At 38.0% G+C, this 23143-nt stretch overlaps 1 protein-coding gene across 1 annotated transcript; it reads left to right on the top strand.

Moving 5' to 3' along the window:
- The first annotated feature begins 4018 nt into the window (after positions 1-4018).
- CNIH1 (cornichon family AMPA receptor auxiliary protein 1) lies at positions 4019-19427 on the top strand. Its single transcript, XM_049898439.1, has 5 exons — positions 4019-4190; positions 9344-9412; positions 13448-13560; positions 16152-16295; positions 18532-19427. The coding sequence occupies exons 1-5, from the start codon at positions 4110-4112 to the stop codon at positions 18557-18559; spliced, it is 435 nt and encodes a 144-aa protein (XP_049754396.1). The 5' UTR covers positions 4019-4109; the 3' UTR covers positions 18560-19427.
- The last annotated feature ends 3716 nt before the right edge of the window (positions 19428-23143 follow it).

Here is a 23143-nt window from a genome sequence, read left to right as displayed (position 1 = left end):
TGTTTGTTCACTGCCTGTAATGATACTCAAAATGTCAGCAAACCTATTATTTTCCCCACCAACTGTCTTGTCTCATCTAATTAGCCCTTTGCCCTTATTAAAATGGGTGTATTCTCTAATTTATTACAGCTGCCTAATACTATAGTCAGTATGAGTCGGTATCGACTCAACAGCAATGGGTAGTATTGTCTAGAGCCCTGGTAGTATAGTGGTTAAGAGCTTGGCTGCTAAACAAAAGGTCTGCTAGTTCAAATCTACCAGCCACTCCTTGGATACCCTATGGGGCAGTTCCACTCTGTCCTATAGGGTCGCTATGAGTTGGAATCAACTTGATCGGTTCGTTTTTTGGTTTATTGTTAGTACATCATCCTGGGAAGGAGTTATGGGAAAATGCATGCAGGAGATGTGGAAAAAATTGCTGAGTTATGTGAAAACTCTCCAAGCATTTAATCAGAACAATACGATGGAAGAGATCAGTGGAAAAATCGTCCATATTGCAAGAATGCTGAATTTAGAACTTGATATTGCTAACATGGAGTAGCTCAAAGATACAAAGGAGGGGAACTGACAGGTGAGGACTTAATAGATTTTGAAGAGGAAAGAAATAATGAGGAAGAGGAAGAAGTCAAATTTTTATACTGAAAGGATTAGCTGGAGTTTTTTTCTAAACTAAATCAGGGGCTTCAGTTGTTTGAAAACGTGGGCCCAAATGCTGATTGCTTTGTTAAAGTTGATAGGCAGTTTCAGGAAACAGTGAGATGTTATGGTGAAATATACGAAGAGAAAAAGAAAAGGACCATACAGACAACCCTTACTAATTATCTGACTGGAAACGCCATTCCCATTCACAGGGATAATCCAGATAATCCAGAATCTTCCACAAGTGGAATTAAAATGCCAATGTTGTGTAACTCTTCTTCATCATCGGAGTAAATTTTTATGATTTATGTACGTATGTATTAAAATATATCCAGAAGTTTATATGTAATGTTTCTAACCCCCAAAGACCATGATTGGATTTATAAATATATTGATAATAAAAGGCAATAATAATGAAAACTAAAAAAAAAAGGGGGGGGGGAGGATTATTCTACTTACATCAGAACCGACTTACGACAGAGTCATCAGAAGGAAACCCCATCATAAGTCTAGGACTACCTGTACCTAAAATACTACCCTTGAATGAAGAGGAGTGATTTGTTTTTTATGTAACAGCAGTAGTGGGTTTGGGGGAAGATAAAAATTTCTTTTATGAATTCCTTCTACCTCCTCAGGTGAAATACGGGTTGCCCCTTCCAGAACTAAGGATGGGTCCCCAGGGGACAGTTCCATTCTTTGAGATCAGATGCTAGATGTAGTTCCCAGGCAGGGGAAAGACACATTTAAAGTGAAGCTGGAGAAAAGCTTGTTGAAAGGTAGAAGGCTCTCCAGGTTTCTGGTGGTGAAATATCACTTCTCAAGGTGTAAATAGGATTCATTTAGAAGAAAGCAGGGCTTCAAACTGGTTTGTTCCAGTTTAAACCTTTGCTAATAATTTGCATTTCTAATAAGTTCGCAGCTGAGAATTTGCCTTTCCACCCCAGATATAATGAATCAGAATCTGCATTTTAATAAGATCCCCAAGGGATTCTTATGTATAACTTCCTGGGAACTTGTTAGAAATGCAAATTCTCAGTAAAGGTTTGAACCGGAACTGGTTCAAAGCCCTGGAAGAAAGGGGCTGTATCTCATAGTTTAGCTTGAATGACACCTCACAAATTCCATTTCCCATGAGCCTAGAAAACTGCATTTGCCTGTCAGATTGTGAGTTTTCCTGGACATATATTGCCCAACGCTATAATTTTAAAATTCTTTTTCTTCATCTTTTTTTATTTTTGTAAAATATATGTAACTTAAAAATTTGCCATATTAATCATTTTCAAGTATACGGTTCAGTGGCTTAAGTTACATTCATAATGTTGTGCCACCATAACCACTATTTCCAAAACCCTATTTCACCCCAAACCTAATATAGCATTTTGTTATGCTTTTGGGGCCTGTAGTACTGAGTAAGTCATCTTTGACCCCTTTCTTTCTCTCACCCCTGCATCCAGTCAGTCAGGTCCTGCTGAGTGTCTCTCCCAAATTCTATCAAATACATTTACTTCTTTCTATCCCAGCTTCTACTGCTCTAGTTCAGATCCACGGCAACTTTTGACTGGACCATTGTGGTGGGCTCCCTGCTTCTAGTCCTCTAACCAAGGTCATTGTGCACAATTGGGCAGCTTGTGTACTGCACAAAGGTTTGTGGCCAAGAGGGTGAGTGGAGGTGAAGGATAGCCTGTACTCCTGTGCCCTGGTGTGGACCTCTGCTTATTTGGAGAATCTTTTCCAATTTGCACAAAGGTTTTACCATATAATTGTGGCGGTACAGACCTGCACTGTCCAATAGAGTAGCCACTAGCCACATGTGCTTATTTAAATTTTACTTGATTAGCATTAAGTAAAATTTAAACTTCAATTCTTCAGTCAAAACCAGCCACATTGCAAAGTACTCAATAGCCACAGATGGCTAGTGGCTGCTGTATGGGACAGGACAGACAAATAATATTTTCTTCATTTCAGAAAGTTCTGTTGAACAACACCGGATAGGTCCTGTTTCTAAACCATTGTCTATACAACTTGCTAGTGGAGCAATGTTAAATGTGAATCTAAACGTGTTCCTCTCTTGCTTAAAATCTTCCAGTGATTTCCACTTCTATTGGGAGCAATCACTTATTAGGTAGTGAAATCAATTTTGTGGGTCACAACCAGTGTTAAAAATAAAACAACATAGACTGATCAGTACTCATGAATGATAAGTATTGTTTTATGAAATTTTTGTTTCTGGTTTGTATACGTATCTCAATGTTTCTATATCTAGATATCCACATCTTTTATTTCTATATGTATGTAATGTTCCAGTGGGTTGCAATGAAAAATCTTTGTAATTGTATGTGGTGAGAAACAACGTTTAAAAAACACAGGCTTATGGGATATAAAGTCTGAGCTCCTTAGCGAGGCATATAAGGCCCTCTTCAGTCTGGCCTCTTGCCAATCGTTTTCTAACCTTGTCTCCCAACACTCTGTCTTGTATTTATGTTCCAGTAATTTAGAACAGCTGGTGGTTTCTTTTTTTTCACCTCTGTGGCTTCTGCTGCTCTAGCTAGGCTGGTTTGAACCCCTGCTGATAATTTGCATTTATAACAAGTTTCCAGGAAGGTGTGCATAAGAATCAACTCGGGATCTTGTTATATCCTAGATTTTGATTGATAATCCGGGGTGGAAACGCAAATTCTTAACACATTGTGGGCTTTTTAAGCATGTCACGAAAGTTATGGGTATTAATTATTTAATAAGAAACGAATTGATCTGTAAACCTTCATCTAAAAAAAAAAGGTCAATTAAAAAAAAAAGAAATACAAATTCTCAGCAGGGGTTCGAATCGGAAGGAACTGGTTTGAATCCCTGTGCTGCTGAACTTGGCTATCGGTTCTTCCCTCTCTTTGTCTAGACAATTTCTACTCATCACGTGAGCTTCAGCTTAGGAAGCACCTACTCCAAGAATCCTGCCCTGAACTCTCCAGGGCGGGCTGCGTACCATTCTTTAACCTTTCCTAACATCCCGCAGACATCTGCTTGTAGAGTTACAATAGTATAATTGCTTGCTTAGGTTTTGTTTCTGGCACTTTTCTAAGTTCTTAGAGAGTTGGTACTGTATTATTAATCTTTGCATTTCAAGGGAACGTACTACGCAAGCATTAAATATTTGTTCAAAGAATAAACAAGGAAAGGAAGGAAAAATAAATCTTGGAACTGAGAATAATAGGGTCTCTAAGAGTCGGAATCGACTTCAGAGGGCAAGGACTTTGGTTTCAGTTTTTGTGCGGATAATGTAAGTGCAACGCAGACGCTGGTCATCACAGGGCGCAGGCGGGCCCGGGCTAGTGCGCAGGCGCGCTGGGAGGCCGGGCGCCGCTGCGGCGGCGGTCGTGATTGTGGCCCGGGGAAGTGAATGGTTTTACCCAGAGGGCCCTGCGCCGCCTTTCTCCGCTGCCAACGGCGCTGCTCCCTGCTCCTCCTTCCCGGCCATGGCGTTCACGTTCGCGGCCTTCTGCTACATGCTGGCGCTGCTGCTCACCGCAGCGCTTATCTTTTTCGCCATCTGGCACGTGAGTAGCTGGGCCGGGGAAGGAGGGCCAGGCAGCTGCGCAGCCTCTTCTCGCCCCGGGTTAGCGGTCGGGGCGGCGACGGTCCCCGGAGGTCGGCGCGCCTGGGGATGCGGCCGAGCAGGGACAGCGCTGGCCGCGCGACAAGTGTCCGCGCGCCTTCTTTCCGCAGGCTGGAGGGCTGCAGGTCCCAGACGACCCGGGCGCGCGATCGTCAGATGGATGCGCTCGCAGTGCCCGGGCGTAGGCCGCGCGCACCGCTACTCCTCCCCGGCTGGGTGGGGCGGCCGCAGACCGGACTGGCCCGGCCGGACAGCGCTTGGCTCACACGGGCCCTCAGCCCCGCATCCCCCGGGAGGATGTCACGGGCGCCGAAAGGCATGATACGTACTTGGCGTGTATGAAGTGTTCCGAGTTTTTATTACTTAATACAGATTACCTTTTTTTGGGGGGGGGGTTCCTCAGGAGTTATTGCCAAATTGATATAGTTGCAACCTACTTTAAATTGATTTTCAACTATTTTTCAGCGCTTGTGTGCGCTTAAAGTGGAATCAAGCTTTTTTGGATTCCTGCTTCCCGGTGAACTTTGATGCAGGTTGGATTGATTACTTTGTTTACCGCATCTCCGCGCTTTCCTCGTAATCATTCATTGAACTACCAGTTTGCCAAGAGACAGTCTTCCAAGCCGTCTCTGTGTTCTGGGAAGTTTGATTTAGCAGAGGGAATTTTAATTTGTTTTTGAAAGCGCTTAGAAACCTTAAGCTTCTCTAGGGCAGTTTTACTTAATGTTACGTTATGTTGCAAGATAGCAGCAAATCCTTACTGGTTTTTGTAATAAACAAGTATTAAGTTCGCTGTGAAATAGTTCTACAAGAGATTTTTGAGGTTTCCTTTTTCTCTGGCACAAAATTGGAATCATTGAGAGCCCTTTGGAAATCAGCATTCATTAAAAATTTATCTCGTTTCTTCTGTACTCTTCATATTCCAGTGTGTTCTGGAATATTGGTCTTAATTTGAATGACTGGGCATATTTTCTCTGATGTAAATTTTAAATCAGGTTTCCTCATTCCTCTAACAAGGATTCGTTTATGGAACACATAGAGAGTAGTGTAATTTAAGTGGCAGGAGTGTCTTTGTCAAAAAGGTCTTTTAAGTGGAGAAATATCACCAATTCAATCCCTTTTGCTAAAGAGTGCGATTATATTTGTAATTATTTTAGCACCCGACTGTTGTGTAGTGGGGACATGCTTACGTAGACTGTTACCTGTCAGAAATAACTTACTTCAGAATGCTTGTCAGTAGGAACCAGTAGAAAAGATGCCTAGCTTCTTAGGCTCTTCTTTAGTGGAAGAACAATAAATAATTTGGGATGCTAACCAGCCCTGCCTTAATAAGGGTGGTATGCAACTGCAATGTGCGGTTGGCTCCCAGCTTTAAAAATCTGTAGATGTAGTTTTAAGTCTCGCTCTGCTTGACAGGTGCTGCTTGTATTCTGGGATGATGGGAATTTGCATTAGAGCTCTGTGGGATGGCTTTTTTTTTTTTACATTTTGAATGCAATCCAGGCTGTGTTTGACTTAAGGAAAAACCAAACTGCACTTTTAAAATAGCTAATGTAGTTTCAGCTTTGAAATAAATGTGTGTCTCGGTGAAGTAGACAATTTTAAGTCCTATTGTAGAATTAACAGCAACAGCAAACAAATGTATTTACTCCACAGATTACTGGGGGGTTTTTTATGCTTAGGGATTTCTTAGTGGTTCAGAGGATGACTGCTGCATCCTTTGGGAAGCATTTCTAAATAAATGGTTTTAATTTTTCTATTATCCACTTAGCCTTATGTTCAGTTTCTTAGCTAGTTGAGGTATCTTTAAGAAGACTCATTTGGAAATTTCAAATATAAATTAAAAAATCTTGTGTACGTTAATCGTAGTGTGGAGGATGTTTTTTATACTGCTGGTTACGTCTTTCGGTTTAGTCCTAATTCACTTGCGTGCTTGATGCTCTATGGAGAATAGTGTTGGGGGTAGACGTTTTTTTGAAAACTGAAAAAGGTAGTAGTCATTCCCTAAGTGCGTGTATCAAGTTTGAAGTTATCTTGTGTTCTGTAGTTTGGCATCTTTTAGGAATTTAGGGCCAGCAGAGCTACCCCTCCTGGGGGGTAGGGGGGAGGGCGCAGGCCACAGTAGCTATATCTGTTTTATTGTTTTTGTGGAAAATTTTGTGCAGGCCATTGTCCTGCCACAAAAGGTTTGAAAACCACTAGCTTAAGAATCTTCTCAGAAGAGTTTTGGAAACTAATTTATAGCCCTCACAAAACAGAAGCCCATTCAGCAACATCGTTACTAAAAGATCCCTTGAAGTCACCTGTAGAAAATGTCCAATCAAAGAAAAGTTAGTTTTAAAAGATAGATTTTGTACTCTGCTATTGACTTGGATTGTGTTATAGGCAACTAATTCTGTTTGTGAGTGTGACTCTTGTTTTGCACCTTATTACTAAAATGCATTTGGTATATATCACAGCTAATGTCAAGTAGGAAACCCTGGTGGCATAGTGGTTAAGTGCTAGGGCTGGTAACCAAGAGGTCGGCAGTTCGAATCTGCAGGCGCTCCTCGGAAACCCTATGGAGCAGTTCTACCCTGTCCTATAGGGCGCTATGAGTGGGAATCGACTCGAAGGCAGTTGGTTTGGTTTGGGTTTTTTTTTTTTTTTTAATGTCAAGTAGCTGACTAATAATGTTTATAAGTAATTTGAAATGAGTGTGTTCTAATTGCACATTTATATTTTCAACATTTACATGTGTTAGGAGTCGTTAGCAAAGGAAAATGGCTTTTGGTGCGTACTGTACATTTTTTTCCCTAGGGCTATTTATTTCTCTCTCTTTTTTTTTTCTCCTACCATTGAACAAATATTTATGGAACACTTAATTATGTGCTGGGCACTATTTTAGGCTCTGGGATATAGCAGTGAAAACAATGAAAATCTTTGCTCTCATGGAGCTTACATTTTGACTTTTAATTATTTTCCTTCTACTCCTATCTCAGAGTTTTAAGGAAGGATGATGAATTTTGTAAAATTCTAGAAATTTAAAAAAGAAACATCTTTTTAAGAAGCTAAGAACTTTAACAGGGAAATAAACCAGCATATTGAAAGCTAAAATTATATGACTCTACTGATTATTGGTAATATTCAGTAACACTATCTCACATGTAAAGATACTACTCCTAACCCACCAGGAGAAGGCTGTTATGTCTTCTGTCCCCTGGGTAGCCAGTGGCAGCAACTAAAATAGCTCCCCCTTAAACTTAGTGCCATTGGCTTCTGACTTTGACACCTGAGTTGACACCACAGAGTGATGTGTAGCCATGTTTTGATTTTTAGTACGTTTTGACTTTGAAGTTCTGTGTTTAGTGCGCGGAGCTCTGGTGACGCAATGGTAAAGTGCTTGGCTTCTAACCAAAAGGTTGATGGTTCGAACCCAACTAGTGGCTGCACAGGAGAAAGACCTGCCAGTCTGTCCAGTAAAGATTGCAGCCTAGAAAATTTTATGGAACATTTCTACTCTGCCACATGGGTCGCTATGAGTCGAAAATTGACTTGACAACACCTAACAAGGCTAAAGCAGGTCCCTAAAAAAAAAAAAAAAGCAGCTCCCTAGGTGGTGCAAATAATTTGCGCTCAACTGCTAACCTAAAGGTTGATGGTTTGACCTACCCATCGGTACCTTAGAAGAAAAGCCAGGTGATCTGCTTCTGTAAACATTGCAGCCAAGAAAACCCTATGGAGCAGCTCTACTTTGTAACCCACTGGGTTGCCATGAGTCAAATTGACTGGATGGCAGCCAACAACAAGGTTAAAGCCACATTTCTCAACAGTGTGGGCAGGATCATTCTTGCCATTTGTTTTAAATGGATGATCTTTCTCCCCTTGCCACATGTAGAACTGTTTGACTCATCACATCAGAAGAAGTGGGCCTTGCTCAGGCTCACCCATTTTCAGTCTTTAGTTTGATGACCAATGAAATGATATGCATACGATAGGAATATTCGTAGGACAGAGAAGGAGGTCAGATTGATCACTTACATAGTGGCTTTGAACAGGGCTGCTCTTCCCTATGGAAATGCTGATGGCATAGTGGTTCAGAGATCTGTGGCTGCTAACCAAAAGATCGGCACTTTGAATCCAGAAGGCGCTCCTTGAAAACACTGTGAGGCAGTTCTGCTCTGTCTTACAGGGTTGCTGAGTTGCCCTCTTTCCTATATGGTACCTTTGTGTGAATTAGCAAAAGATGCCCCTGGGGGCAGAAGAATTAGAAAAATTCTACCTTCTCAGGGGACACAGCCCCATAGTGCAGGGCCTGGTGATCAGGGGCCGAGGCAGTCCTATGCTAGGGTGCTCTTGGCTGGGTGCTTTTGTTCAGGGCAGAAACTGCATATGTGGTCCTAGCCATGACGTTTAAGAATCCGTTAGCATTCCTCTCTTCTGAGGCCATTTGTTGCATTTCCAGTTTGAAGCTGGAGGACTCAGAAATGCATGTGCTTGGGCACGGATGGGAACAAATTGAAACGTGTGCATCCATCTCTGTCACTCGAGAACGCACACAGATGATTGAAAATACGTTTCTTCTCTCTGAGGCATGGATGGTTTAGAGTACATAAATACTCCACTCCAGTGTGAGAAATGCCATGTTGGTGGCATTGAAAAGCTCTCTGCAATGTAGGTGTAGCAATTATTTCTGCCCAAGGGAGTCAGGAAAAGCTACAGAGAGGGCTTGACATAGGAAGAAGACTTTTTTAGGATAAAGGATAAAGAGTTTGCCAAACAGTTGTGTGTGTGTGGTGGTAATGTCATTTCAGGTAGGGAAAATGATTTGTACAGAGGCACAGAAGAAATTGAAAATTGAAGATGACATTTTTTACAGCGATATCAGACTGTTTTAGTGAAAATAATATAAACGTGTTTTCAGTTCTTTAAATCTGATTCCAGTTCTTTTTTTTAAAAGCATATGTTGACTTTACATATTTATACATGTAGTGTTGGTGCACTTTTGCTTTTGGTTTATTAACTTTTTTTCAATAATTGTTTGATGTGATGGGGCAGGTTGGTCGCAGCTTTTTATTAAAGGGACAGTTCCTAACTATTTTAATTTTATTTTAGATTATAGCATTTGATGAACTGAAGACTGATTACAAGAATCCTATAGACCAGTGTAATACCCTGAATCCTGTAAGTTATAATATAGGTTTTATCTTTAAATTTTTTAATGGTTTTTTTTCCTTTTAACTCGATGCGCTTAATTTGAAAGTGGCCAATATTCTAAGTAGCATCATATATTTGTACTTTTGAAGTAGGCAGAATTAAAAATATTTTTTTTCCTGTCATGCTTGACTGTTCTGACTATTATTAATCTGCTGGTGATCTTGTCAGCTGTCATACTAACATTCTTCCAATCTGCTTTTTACATTGTCGGCCAAAGACAGTTGAAAAGGTCAAAAAGATTAAAAGAGTCAAAATTGCGTTAAAGGTGTGTACTGCTTTTTAGTTCAATGTTTTAATGCTGCATTCATTTTCACGGGGAGGGTGAGGGCATTTGTATTTGTAATGTTTTGTTCGATGTGCTTGTTCATATGCCTGTTGAGGTTTATAATTTCATGGATTTTTGTATTTTATGCAAATGTTTGCTTGCTGGCCCAGTCAAGTAGGGAAAGCTGTTATATGCTTACTTTTTTTTTTTTTTTTTTTACATTATAGCCATAGGCACTTTTATGTTATTTGGGGAAGTGCTTGAAAGGTAATTCAAATAAAATGCCTTTAATAGATGGTGAGATTTCTAGGGTTATGATTTATTTTGGGAATATGCAAATGAATCTTTAGTATGGCTTTAACTACCATATCTGTTTCTATCTTTAATTATGCATACTCTGGAATTAATTATTTCACTTATTCAGCTTACATTTATTCAGTGCCTTGTAAGCGGATAGCTCTGTTATCTTGCAGTAATGCTGTCCTTGGACTCATGCTGTTAGAATTTTGTAGATAACCATCTGTATGCAATGCGAACAGAGTTATTTCTAGTATATAGTCACCCTAAGTTTCTGAAACAGACCTGTTTTACACTAAGTTCTGAGCTATGATACAGTTATAACGTACCTCTGTTGTGCTCAGGGGTTTCATATATTTCTTAAATTATTTACTCATTTAGGAAGGTTCTCCTTTTTGCTTATAGGTTTGATTTTGCCTGATTGGTCAGAAACTGAAAAGTCATTCGTAAGAAAGCAGTGGATGTGTCTTCAAGAAAGAGAATACAGTAATTCATTTTTAAGATGAAACTTAATGAAGATGAGAACTTGAATAGACGTTAGTTGTGTAAAACTAATGCACTTGCATGCTGGAGGGAATTTCTGGAAGAGCATCTAAAGTTAGCTACATAGAGCATATAAAGTTAGTTTGCTACTTTCATCACTTCTTCCCAGATAAATATGAACGATAGTATAGATTTCTAGTTTGTCTTTAAAGAACTGTTACAGTATGACTTTTGATGTAGGTACAACTAAAAGTATTAACTTACTAGCTGTTTTTTTTTTTTTATGAAACGTGAGAAGATGAATATGCGTTCTTATTGGAAAGTAGGTCATGTTTGTTGTGAAAACATCTTAACCTTAGTAGTTGGAACTAATTGTTACCAAGACATTAAGAAACTGAAATTTCTCCTTTTGACAGCTGTTTATGAATAGCATTCTATCCTCTTTGGCTTTTTATGACTTTAAGTAACCAAATGATGATGAGGGTAATAGTAGCTGGAACCCAAATGAGGGCTTTCCTAAATGCCAGACCCTCCTGCTGAGCCCTTTCCTGGATTTTTTCATTCAATTCTCATGACAGTCCTAAGTGGTAGGTGTATTGTTATTCCCATGTGTAGGGGAGGAAACAGGCTAGAGAGGTTTAAGAACTTCATTTAAGATCACACAGCTAGTAGAGCCAGACTTGGAATCGAGACAGCCTGATTTTTGAAGCTTAAGTGCTTGTATTTTCATAATTATTGTCAATTTAAGAGGGACTAATTTCATTTTAACATATGCGTGATTTCTGGCTTTTCTTAATGGAAAGAAATGCTCACTAAGAAAAGACATGTGCTTGGGGTATCCTAATGCTTTTCAGTAGGTTGGAAGGAAGTTTTAATACCAGCACAGGTTGCATTTTGGATAGAGTGCCGATAATTGGCTTCACAGCAGTGCATCTGACAGTTTTCCCTATTTAAAATTTGTTTTAACAATTCTGCCAAAGTATGGGGGAAGACAACATTATTTTCTTGAAATATGAACTTTAACAAAATAACATTATGATTTGCATGTTTTAAGTACTGTCATTTCAGCCATATTTGCATGAGGTATTTTTTTCTGGATACCAGTTTTTTTGTGAACCCTGGTTCCTAAGTGGAATTGTTTTTGTGTCACTTCTGGGGAAATCTGATTATTAGAGAATAATTGGAGAGGACTGTTTTTTGTTTTATCAGAGATGGATAATAAACATTTCTAGACTATTTTCAAGGGTCAGCAGGGAGGGTGGTGTTTGTTTCACACTAGAACTGGTAGAGTTGCAGACTGTGTTTATTACCACAATTCAGGTTCATTGTGTAAGAGCAGTGGGGTCATGCTTTCAGAATCATTCTCTCCTCACTCCTCAGTCTGTCAATCTAGGTTGAAACCTTGGATGATGATTTGTATTGTTAGTTACCAGTTGGCTTGAGAGGACTGAAATAGGCTTATTGTGTTTTAAAGAAAAAAATCGTATAATTTAAACTAATATTATAAACAGCGGTTCTAGTGGGACTCCTGATAAAATGTATATTTTTCTTGGTTTGTTATTGTAATCATTGAGTTTCAAAGATTTCCTGTGGATTTTTTTTGTTTAGAGATTGCAGATGTGTAACTTTGATCTTAAATAGATATTAGTTTAAAGCTTCATGCTGTTTACAAGTCTGTATTCATATGCAGTGTTTTTCTTTTGTTATTTATTATATGGCTTAAATTTATAGAAAATATCTGGTTCATTGTGTAGATGAGTTGATTTTCCTGGGATTTCATTTAAAACATTCACTTAAAAGTTCACTTTACAGCTTTAAATTGGAAACCATAATTTGAGAGTGTTAGAAAATGAAGTTGAAATATGTAGTATAATTATCTTATTTTTACAGTTATGCTTTCCCTTTAGGAAACATCTGATGGTATTGAGGATTCATATAATTTTCCTTTGGTATGAAAAACAAAGTAGACATTTGAGAAACTGGCTTTGTAGTTATGACTTGTAGGAGGTTATTTGAAAGTGGCAATGAAAAGTTTTGGTATTTTTAAAGTCATTTTTTCATTTAAAACAATCTTTAGAATGAGAAAGGTAATTTAAAAGAAAGGATTACTTTGCTTATTTTGGCATAGAATTACGTAATTCTGATCATTTTATAAAAAACATTTTGCTTGAATTTTTTTTCACCTAATACTACCTACTTTCAAACGATTTTGAGTTCTGAGCTTCTGCTGGTCTGAAGATAATGCTGTGTCTGTAGCATTTCTTTGGAAAGAAATAGAAAGGCCGTGTAAGAACACGAGCTCGGGAACCTGGAAACCTCCAAGTTCACGGTTAAGAACTCAGTCTTTTCCCTCCTACATTGCAGAAAGCACATTGTTTGCATTTGTGCATATTAGTGTTCCTTCCTGATTGTGCTGAGATTATTGGCTGATTGGCTTTCCACTGAAAAATTACTTTCATGGTAATGTAATGTAGTGTGCTAAATATTGTATATGTAACATTTCTGGTTTCTGTTAAGGCTTAACTAATGTGTATACCTCTAAAGGGGAAGTTTGTTTTTGTGGATTTTTTTTTATCATGTTGCATGTGATCAGATACCTCATTTTTGTATTTTTGTCATTTGTCGAATGGTGAAAAAAAGTATTCCAGTTGCTTAGTAAATAACTCATCATTCTGGGTGGTAACTTTATGTAATTTAACCTGTTGTTTTAACAATACGGGTTTTAAGTTTAAATCATATCTTACTCTTTTAATGCAAGCTATATTCTCTGGTTAGTTTGCCTATAATCCTTTTTTTGGTAAAAAGTAAAAAATTCAGTAGCATCTTTCATCTCTGATTCTAAGAAAAAAGTGATTTTTCATTATGCAAACTTGGTTGCCACCGGTTTCCCATATAAGCAACTGAAATTAGACTTAATGCCAAGACATTTTGATAACTGGCTTATATTTTTCTTCCAGCTTGTACTTCCAGAGTACCTCATCCATGCTTTCTTCTGTGTCATGTTTCTTTGTGCAGCAGAGTGGCTTACACTGGGTCTCAATATGCCCCTCTTGGCATATCATATTTGGAGGTAATATTTAGATATACTTCTAATGATTTTCCTCATTAAATATTAATTATACTATGTTAGATGTGGTTATAATCACCTAAATGAAAATCTGAAAATTTGTTGACATTGTAAAAATTAAGTTGATGAATAAATAACTGTTTTAATAACTGCATAAAAACTGTTTTATAGGGCTTACTTTATTACTTTTTAAAGGGATTTTTAGAAAAAATGAGATACAACTCATATATAGTAATGCATATAAGTCTGGAGTGTACAGCACAGTGAGTTTTTCCATATGTATGTACCTGTGAAACTACCACGTAGATCAAGATACACAACAGTTCTAGGCCCTCAGAACACTCCCCTGTGCCCCATTCCAATCAGCTACTGCCCATGTCTCCCAAGGGGAACTGCTGACCTCTGTCAACTTAGATTAGTTTTGTCCATCTTTGAACTTCTTATAAATTAAAATGTACAGTGCATGTCTGATTACTTTCTCCATGTTTACTTTATGACTTTGAATTGGTTATTTGTACAACTAACTGTATCTAATCTGTATAAATAGTTTTTTTGTTTTAAATGGACATGTCAAAATCTCATTGCCCCACAAGAAGAAAGGATGATTTGGGTAAAAGCCACAACATAACATAATTTTGCAACAACTGTAATAACGAAAAAATATATGTGTGATTACTTAGGTAGATATGTATGCTTATATGTATAGGTAAGCACATATGAATATACAGGTGCACATGTACAGGTGTTTCTCTAGGCAAATGTATACATGTTTCTGTGCTGAGTATATATTCATATATAAAATAAAGCGCATGGGGGCACAGTTAGGGGTGTTTCCTAGACATAACCAAACCCCTCATAGGGTTGGGTTACTGGGTTTGAGGGGGGCAACTTGGTCAGTTGGCATAATGTAGCTCATAAAAATGATGTTCTGCATCCTAGTTTGGTGAGTAGTGTCTAGGATCTTAAAAGCTTGTGTATGGCCGTCTAGGATGCAACTCTTGGTCTCTATGCATCTGGAGCAAAAGAGAAAGAAGAAAACCAATGACTCAGAGAAGAAACTAGTCTACAGGACTAATAGTCTGTAGGAACCATGGCCTCATCCTCCTTAAAACCAGAAGAACTGGGTGGTGCCTGGCAACCACTTCTGACTGTTCTGACTAGGGACACGATGAATGGATAGAATGGGAGAAAAATGTAGAACAAAACTGAAATTCCTAAGAAAGACCAGACTTACTGGACTGGTAGAAACTAGAGGCCCCCCCCCCCCAAGACTGTTACCTTGGGATACCCTTTAAACTTGGAACTCAGACCACCCCCAGTGGTCACCTATCAGCCAAAAGACAGAGTGGCTCATAAATTATGTTTTATTTATATAATATCACCTGTGGGTACTGTGGTTCTCTAAACAATCATCTAAATGAGACCTAATGGTCAACATTCACACTAGACCAAAGATGAGAAAGGAACGGGGGACGAGGAAGCTAGATTAATAGAAACAGAACAACCAGAATGAAAATATGAGAAATATACATTGTGAAAAGTGTAACCAATGTCACTGAATAATATGTATAGAAATGGTTAAATGAGAACCTAATTTTCTGTGTAAATTTCTTTAAAAACACAATATTAAAAAAAAAAAAAACTCGTCCTCAACTTTAGGGACTATATACTGAAGAAATATTTAGGGATAAATTGATACCGTGTCTGTGACTCTAAAAAGGTGTCATAAGTAGCACAATATCACAAATCCATGCCCTTTTGCTAATGAATGTGATTACATTTATAATTGTTTTAGAACTTGACTGTGTAGTGGAGAATGCCTGTGTATGCTGTTAATTGTCAGAAAGAGCTATTACCTCAAAATGCTTGGGATAAATTGGTATCATGTCTGTTAACGGACTCTGAAACAGTTCAGGAAAGAAGTCTGCATATTTAGAGAAAGCCAGAGAAGGCTATAGCAGGTATAGTAAATGTTAGCATCTGGAGTATCTAGGAGGGGTTTTTGCAACTTCTCTGCAAGTCATTATGTCAAAAGAAAAAGAATCTTACTCCTTTTTGACAACTATTTATTCATATCTTTGTTGCATTTCTGAAAATGCAGTGGAGACCAGATGTGACTCGTTCAGCTGTCCAGCTCTGTTTATTTGGGGGCTCTAGTTTTAAGATGATAAAAGGAAAGGATTCCACCCATAACTGAGAATATGCTTTCCTATATGGACCACCTCTTGCTGTAATATATTACAGGTTTTCCCCGACTTATGACACATTTGAGTTACAGTGAACTACGCTTACGACCGTCCTTTTGTGGACATCTTACATACTACATACAATATTGCAGTGCATAACTTGCTGATGTTATCATTCTCACATGTCTAATTGCAGACAACCAAAGATCAGATTTATAAAGATACTGACAATAAAAGACAATAATAATAATAAAATGTATTTGATTTATGTCTGAACCAACTTACGACAGAGTTGTAGAAACAGAACCCCATTGTAAGTTGGGGACTACGTGTATTTGCAAAGAGGAACCCTCCTTCTACCCTGAAGGTTTGCCTCCCTTTTAGGCTAATAGACTCTGTTTATTCCAGGTATATGAGTAGACCAGTGATGAGCGGACCAGGACTCTATGACCCCACGACCATCATGAATGCAGATATTCTGGCATATTGTCAGAAAGAAGGATGGTGCAAATTAGCTTTTTACCTCCTAGCATTTTTTTACTACCTATATGGGTAAGTTTTGAAAATAAGATTTCACCTTGCCACTTAAAAAAAACTTGCATTCATAATGTCTTATCACCCTAAAATCCAGTTGGAAGAATAACTCAGTGTCCTGAGTGGTGGTAAGTAGTAATGGCACAGTACACAGCAGCAAATTCACACATGTTCAAGATGAGGTACACTGGTATTTGTCGAGGAGGGAGACTGGTATGTGGTCAGAGACAGAAACTTTGGTCCGGATGTTGCTGCCTGAGCTTTCCCACATGCTCACTCAGTGAAGGACAGTCCTTAACCTGCATGGCAGAGCGATGGCAGTGAGAGGATATTGCTGTGTGAGTTTGCAGAAGTTTCTGCTTGACTTCACTGTTTCTTTGAGACTGTGATTAATTTTTTCTTTATCATTCTTCATAAACTGTATACTATACCTTTTATTTTCTTGTTTGCTTGATGCAAATGGGATGAATGAAAGGAAGTTCTGCTTACTGGGTGGCATAATTATCCATTTTTCTCCTTTTATACCACAATGGACTCATCCCTCCTCTGGGTTAGGGTTTCTCATTCTAGGCACTGCTGACATTTTGGGTAGGATAAGTCTTTGTTGTGGGAGTTGTCTTGTGCATTGTAGGATGTTTGGTGGCATCTCTGGCCTCTACCCACTAGGTGCCAGTAGCATCCCCTTCCCCCAGTGTGACAACCAGAAGTGTCTGTGGATATTGCCACATGCCCTCTGTGGGGCAAGCCCCTGTCTCCCTCCTGCCCCTGTACTGTAAGTGGAGTAAAATGGTACTTATTTGAGCTAGGAAAGGTCACTGTTGAGAAAGAAATTTTAAAGTCTCTTTAAGCTATATAAATACACTTTTCTCATCTTTTACCAATGTGTGTTCAACTAGAGATGGCTTTCCACCTGATTTTCAAAATATAAAGAAAATCAGGTGTATAAAATGGAATCATTTTAATAATTAAGCTTTCATTTCCTCTTCTTTTTGCTATTTGAAAACTTGGCAGATATTATATGGTAGCTTATTCATATTTTTCTTTGTATCATTTAAGTTTCCATTATAGAAGTAGATGAATGCTTAGGAACTTAGGAAAAAGATACTTTTATGCTTTCAGAGGTTATAACCATGAAAGTGATGTTGCTCATGTATGAAACAGTGAATAGATTCTGAAAAGTGAAATTCCGTGTATCATTCTAATTTCTTTAGTTTCTGTAACAAGTGCCTGGCACAGTGCTGGCGTATAGTAGGCACTTAAAACATATTTGTAAGAGAGAAAAAAAAAGAATGACTGGATAAATGGTAAAGTTGGAGATTTGCAATTGTGGGAAAATGCTCACTAAGGAGATGGTGGCTCTAGGACATTCATTTCCATTTTAAAATTGTGAAGTTTGCTCAACTCCTTGCTTTGTGTTTCCATTTAGAGATGCATGCCTTTGAACCATGTCCCTGTTCCTTTCCCGTATCACTCTTTACGTAGAATTGTCCCTGGCAGTTCTTAAGCCTAAATTGCATGGTTGTTAAGATTGCCATGGAGTTGATTCTCATGTGTGCAGAGTAGAACTGTTCCATAGGGTTTTCATTCGGAAGCAGATTGCCAGGCCTGTCTTTCGAGGCGCCTCTGGGTGGGTTCGAATCGCCAACCTTTTTGGCTGGTAGTCCAGCACCTAACCTTTATGCCACCCAGGGACTCTTGAATTGAATGGTTGTTATCTTTTATTTTGCTGATTTGTCTCCCTGCTGCTGTTGCCTAGAGCCTTTCTTTACTGGGTAAGTTCTTTAATTGATCTTTCCCATCTATAAAATGAAGACAATAAGAGTACTCGCATCCTAGGACTGCTTCGAAGATTAAGTGAGATCATGTATGTAGACCTAGCGGAGGGCCTGGCACAAGTGAGCCCTCTAGAGATTCCTGTGCCTACTATTAGACACATCTCCAGAACAGTACACTGCTTTGGGTTGCTTCTCTCAGCTCTGATTTCCCATTAAGCCTCAGCTGTGCTGTTCTACTTGCTAAAATTGGAAAGGAAATGGGGACAACTACAGCACATGTGTTGAGCCAAGTCCTACCTTAGGCAAAAGTCCATAAGTGCGAATTAAAATTATATTGTGAACTTGCCATTAGTTTTTTCATGTTCTGTGATGGGTTGATAGCACAAATATGTTTGCTGTATAAAGCAGACTTGATGTTTTGGTGTTCTAAGTTTTCTAATTAGAAATGTTTGTATTAACAGCCTTTTTCTTCTTTTCAGCATGATCTATGTTTTGGTGAGCTCTTAGAACGACACACAGAAGAACTGGTCCAGTTAAGTGCATGCAAAAGCCACCAAATGAAGGGATTCTATCCAGCAAGGTCCTGTTTCCAAGAGTAACCTATGGAATCTGATCAGTTACTTTAAAAAATGACTCCTTATTTTTTAAATGTTTCCACATTTTTTGCTTGTGGAAAGACTGTTTTCATATGTTATACTCGGATAAAGAATCTAAATGGAATTACGTATAAATTAACATAAAATGATTACCTCTGGTGTTGACAGGTTTGAACTTGCACTCCTTAAGGAACAGCCATAACCCTCTGAATGATTGCATTAATTACTGACTGTCCTCAGTCCATTGGAGGCTTTTGTGTATAGGAAATTGTAGGGCTCATTTTGGTTTTATTGAAATGCCATCTAATTATAAATTAGCTGTAGATAGCAGGTGCTTTTGATGAACTGAAAAATGTGTGTCTGACCAGTGGGAAACTTAATGGGTTTCCTTGTCTATCATGTAGATGATTATATATGGATACCTTTACAAAATAAGAATGGGATTTTTTTCTTCTTTGACTTGAATATTGTCCCTGTGTATTGCATGAATGAGAGATTTCCCATATTTCCATCAGAGTAATATACTTGCTTTAATTCTTAAGCATAAGTGAACATGATATGAAAATATATACTAATTGTGAAGGATGCATTTAAAGCTATTTTAAATGTTTTTTGTAAGACATTGTGTATTAAGAAATTGGTTATTATACTGTTCTAATCTGGTGGCAAAAGTATTCTTAAGAATTTGCAAGTACCTTAGATTTTCAGAACTGAAGGAGAGAACATTGTATAACCATCCTGCTGTTCCTTAGTGCAGTACAATAAAACTCTGAAATGAAGATTTATTTCCAGTGCATTGTTTTAAAGATTACAAATAGCTGTTTCTTAAACTTGCTTAATTTGTAATAAAGACATATTACTGTCAATTTTTAAAAAAAATGGTAGAGTATTATTACATTGTGGTTTTTCTTAAAAATACCATGCTTGGATTTAAAAAGGGGGATTTTTAAACGGCCATGCATGTTACCTCTGCTGTCATTTGAGAGATTTTATTAACAAGATTCATAAGTGTTGATGTCATAGCACCATCATTTCTCTTAACAATTAAAAAAATTGTGGCACTTAAATGTTTTAAATAATATGTTTTCCTTTCTGAAACAGCAGGTTTAAGTTAAAATCGCTTATAACCTTGTTTGAGCTTTTGCTTCTTGAAGGGCAGGTAAATTGTGGCTTGCATGTTTTCGTAAGTATCCTCCTGCTTTTATTTGGTGTGAGGTAGTTAAGGCAATTGAAAATAGTGTAAGTGGTTCAGAAGTTTCTTGAACAATATATAGAAACTTCACATAATGATCAAGAGAGTTTATGGAAGTTTTACTGAAAGAACTCGTTGAGTTAGGTGCTGTTTTATTCTCTAGTAGTGAAAAATGCTTTGAAGTAATACTTTTTCACCTTTGGGAGAGTAGGTCTTACTGTTTTGGGATTGGGTGTGGGGGTGCTTACGTTGAAGAAGACGTTGTAGAACCAGAAGAGTGAGGAGAGGGAAACCATTTCATAGCAAGGAATGCATTAAACAACCTTGTGTTTTATATTTATAGCCTGGAGAATACCTAGAGGAATCTGTTCATTAGTCTGTGCAGTAAATTATTTATTGAGTACTTGCTTTGTGACAGCACTGTGCTAAAAAACTAGGCACTAGAAATTCATACTGTTGAGTATGATCAGTCATTCAGTTTCTAATCTCCCTAATTATATTAGCAACCACTTCTCATTGTTGTTGTTCACAGGTACTTTTGATTACGAGAGAGCTGGCCAAGTCTTCTATAATTCAGATACGTAGGCTTCCTGGGGCTGCTTTTTTAGTATTCCAGTTAAAGTGTTTTCAGGAATGCTTGCTCTCTGTTAGCAAACACTGCTTCCTTTTAAAAGCTTTAGCAAAACCAAACCCTGTTGCTGTCCAGTCAATTCTGACTCATAGTGACCCTATAGGACAGAATAGAACTGCCCCATAGAGTTTCCAGGGAGTGGCTGGTGGATTCTAACTGCTGAGTTTTTGGTTAGCGTGTACATCCTTTCAAATATCTATTCTCGAATATTCCCCAGGATTAATGCAAAGTTTACTGGTCACAATTTGTGGAAGCCACCTTCTTAAACTCTAAAAATTAGATACGTAGCCCTCAGTTGGTTCTTCAGAGATGATGGACAGTGAGATTCACCCATCTCAGTGGTAGGTGTTAGTTCCTAGGCACATAACCGATTAGAAGATTGAGTACCTGGGTCCTTTTGTAATACCGATCCACTTTTGCCTTTTCCAGTGTTTTATGAAATTAGATGACTTACCAAGAGAAAGCAGAAGCAAAATGCTTGAGTTTGACAATATCCCACTGCCACTTTTCCTGGCTCTGAATTTAATTTGTTGCTCCATTAATCTGTTTTGGATGGCCCTAGCTTAACTTCTGTTATTTCTGCAGGTCCAGCTGAGGCATAATCAGCTGGAGTCTCAATCCCTTCCAGTTTATATCAGACTGCTTCCTGTGCAGCCACAGCTCTTCATTTAGGTACTCTTTTCCTTGTTAAAATTACTCGATATTACATGTTTTGACCTATCCTTAAGAGCTTTCTAACCCTCAGAAACCATTTCCCTCATTTCTGCCCATTGTCTTACATGTGTATCACATGCACAGTGTATCACACTGTGGCTATATCTACATACCAACAACTCTTTGTTGCTGTGGGTATCCTGAATTAAACATTTTGTATAACTTTTTAAAAGCAGTTATTCTATTGTGTAATACTATATATTATGGCAGTATATCCCTTTAGTACTAAGGAGACATAGGGGTAGAAACTGTACTTGAATACTCATATCTAAGTTTTACTAATGATGTTCGATGATTTTCACAATCCTTAATTTATGTCTTCCATCCCCTCGTCCTGGGTTAGAGAACAGTGTTTTTCAGCTTGGAGACTGCTTACGGCATTAGCTCTGATACAGCTATCTCTGCTACCCAGGTCAGTATAGTTTGGAAATATGTCACATGTGTTCATAGAAACGAAATAGAGATATAGGTGCACTTTAAAACTAGCAAAGTCTTTTTTGGACATTTTTTTTCCCTCCAATGATATGTTTATGAATAGTGTTCACCGAATATTATTGCCATGGTGCAATTAATAAGAAAGCTAGTTCACATATCCAGACTTCTGTGTATCTTGTACAATGCAGGGGATGAGCTTTCATTTTAGGTGTGGCTACATTATAAACCCAAACCAAACCTGTTGCCATAGAGTTGATTCTGACTCATAGTGACCCTGTAGGCTACATAATAGCAGTGTAATCTATCGAGCCTATTCTAATACTGACCTGTATTAAAATCGGTAAACTAGATTTGTATTTCTAGTTTACTTATTTATACCATTTTCCAGAAGTGTGCATCTCTCAGTAATCAGTTGTACAATATAATTATAAATCAGAAATATTGATGGCAAAAAATTTTTAAAACAGTACTCTTTTTAGAGGAGAAAAGGATAAAAATATTGATATGTTGTACTTAGCATTGTTCATGAAAGGTACTCACACTCATCCTTTTTGGAAACTACTTATGTTAGTCTCAAATAATTTTAAGCTCTTGCTCAAACCAATAATTGATCTGCAGCTGATGAATCTCTGGTATGAGTAGTATAGCTCAGAGGGTGATTTGGAACTCCAGGGTGGTCTGAGAGAAAAAATGTGATTCTGTGTCTGGATATGTCAACTCGCTTTCTTATAACCGTTTTACATTGACTAAAATTAAGGGTTCTAAAGTTAAATGTCTCAAATGAATAAACAACTCTGCTGCTTGTTCTGCTGGTTTCAGAAAATACTATTAACCATATAGGGTGATGGAGCTGTGTGTTGTAGTGAAGGTTTCATCATACATTAGTTTGACTCATCCACATTGTGGAAATGAACATATAGAGAAAATCCTGACATGCAAAAGAATGGATTACATCTCACATGGGAGTTAACTTTTATTGTACAGTGCTTTCTCTAGGTATTTAAATTTCTTTGGTTATCATGTTCATGTATTCTGGAGAAGAAATGTTTCTTAGATTGATGACTAAGTAGATCTTAAAACTACTAAGAGAAACATAGAATGTAGTTAGCTATCCGTGCTCATGGTTTGTTAACCTCAGTGGTGCTGTACCACTGTCCAAAGAAAATGCCCTCAAGTAGTCCTACCTTTCTGCCTGGGGCTTGACTGATTTCGCTTGTGTATATTTAATAAAAACAGTCTGAAATGTTTCCATGTGTAATTTATGCATAATGGTTGAGTCTGTGTTAATTCAATTTCAAATGCAGCTAACTCTGGCTTGTGTATGACCAGGACTCTAAGATCATCTCCCTGTTTTGGGGGATGTTACACACATTAGGCAGATAGTACTTTACCTAGAATGTTGGAATTACCTGTCATTAAATGTAACTGGGCACTTATATTTGAGTAGTGAGCATTCTGTGTTTCTCTGCTATGGAATAGTTGATGTTTTTTCTTGTGTTTAGTATCAAAGTAGTTTAATCCAA

Source organism: Elephas maximus, chromosome 10, assembly GCF_024166365.1.
Source record: "Elephas maximus indicus isolate mEleMax1 chromosome 10, mEleMax1 primary haplotype, whole genome shotgun sequence".
Classification (NCBI taxonomy): Eukaryota; Metazoa; Chordata; class Mammalia; order Proboscidea; family Elephantidae; genus Elephas; species Elephas maximus.
Note: the sequence above shows the minus strand (reverse complement) of the source record. Positions and strands in the feature narration are given on the sequence as shown.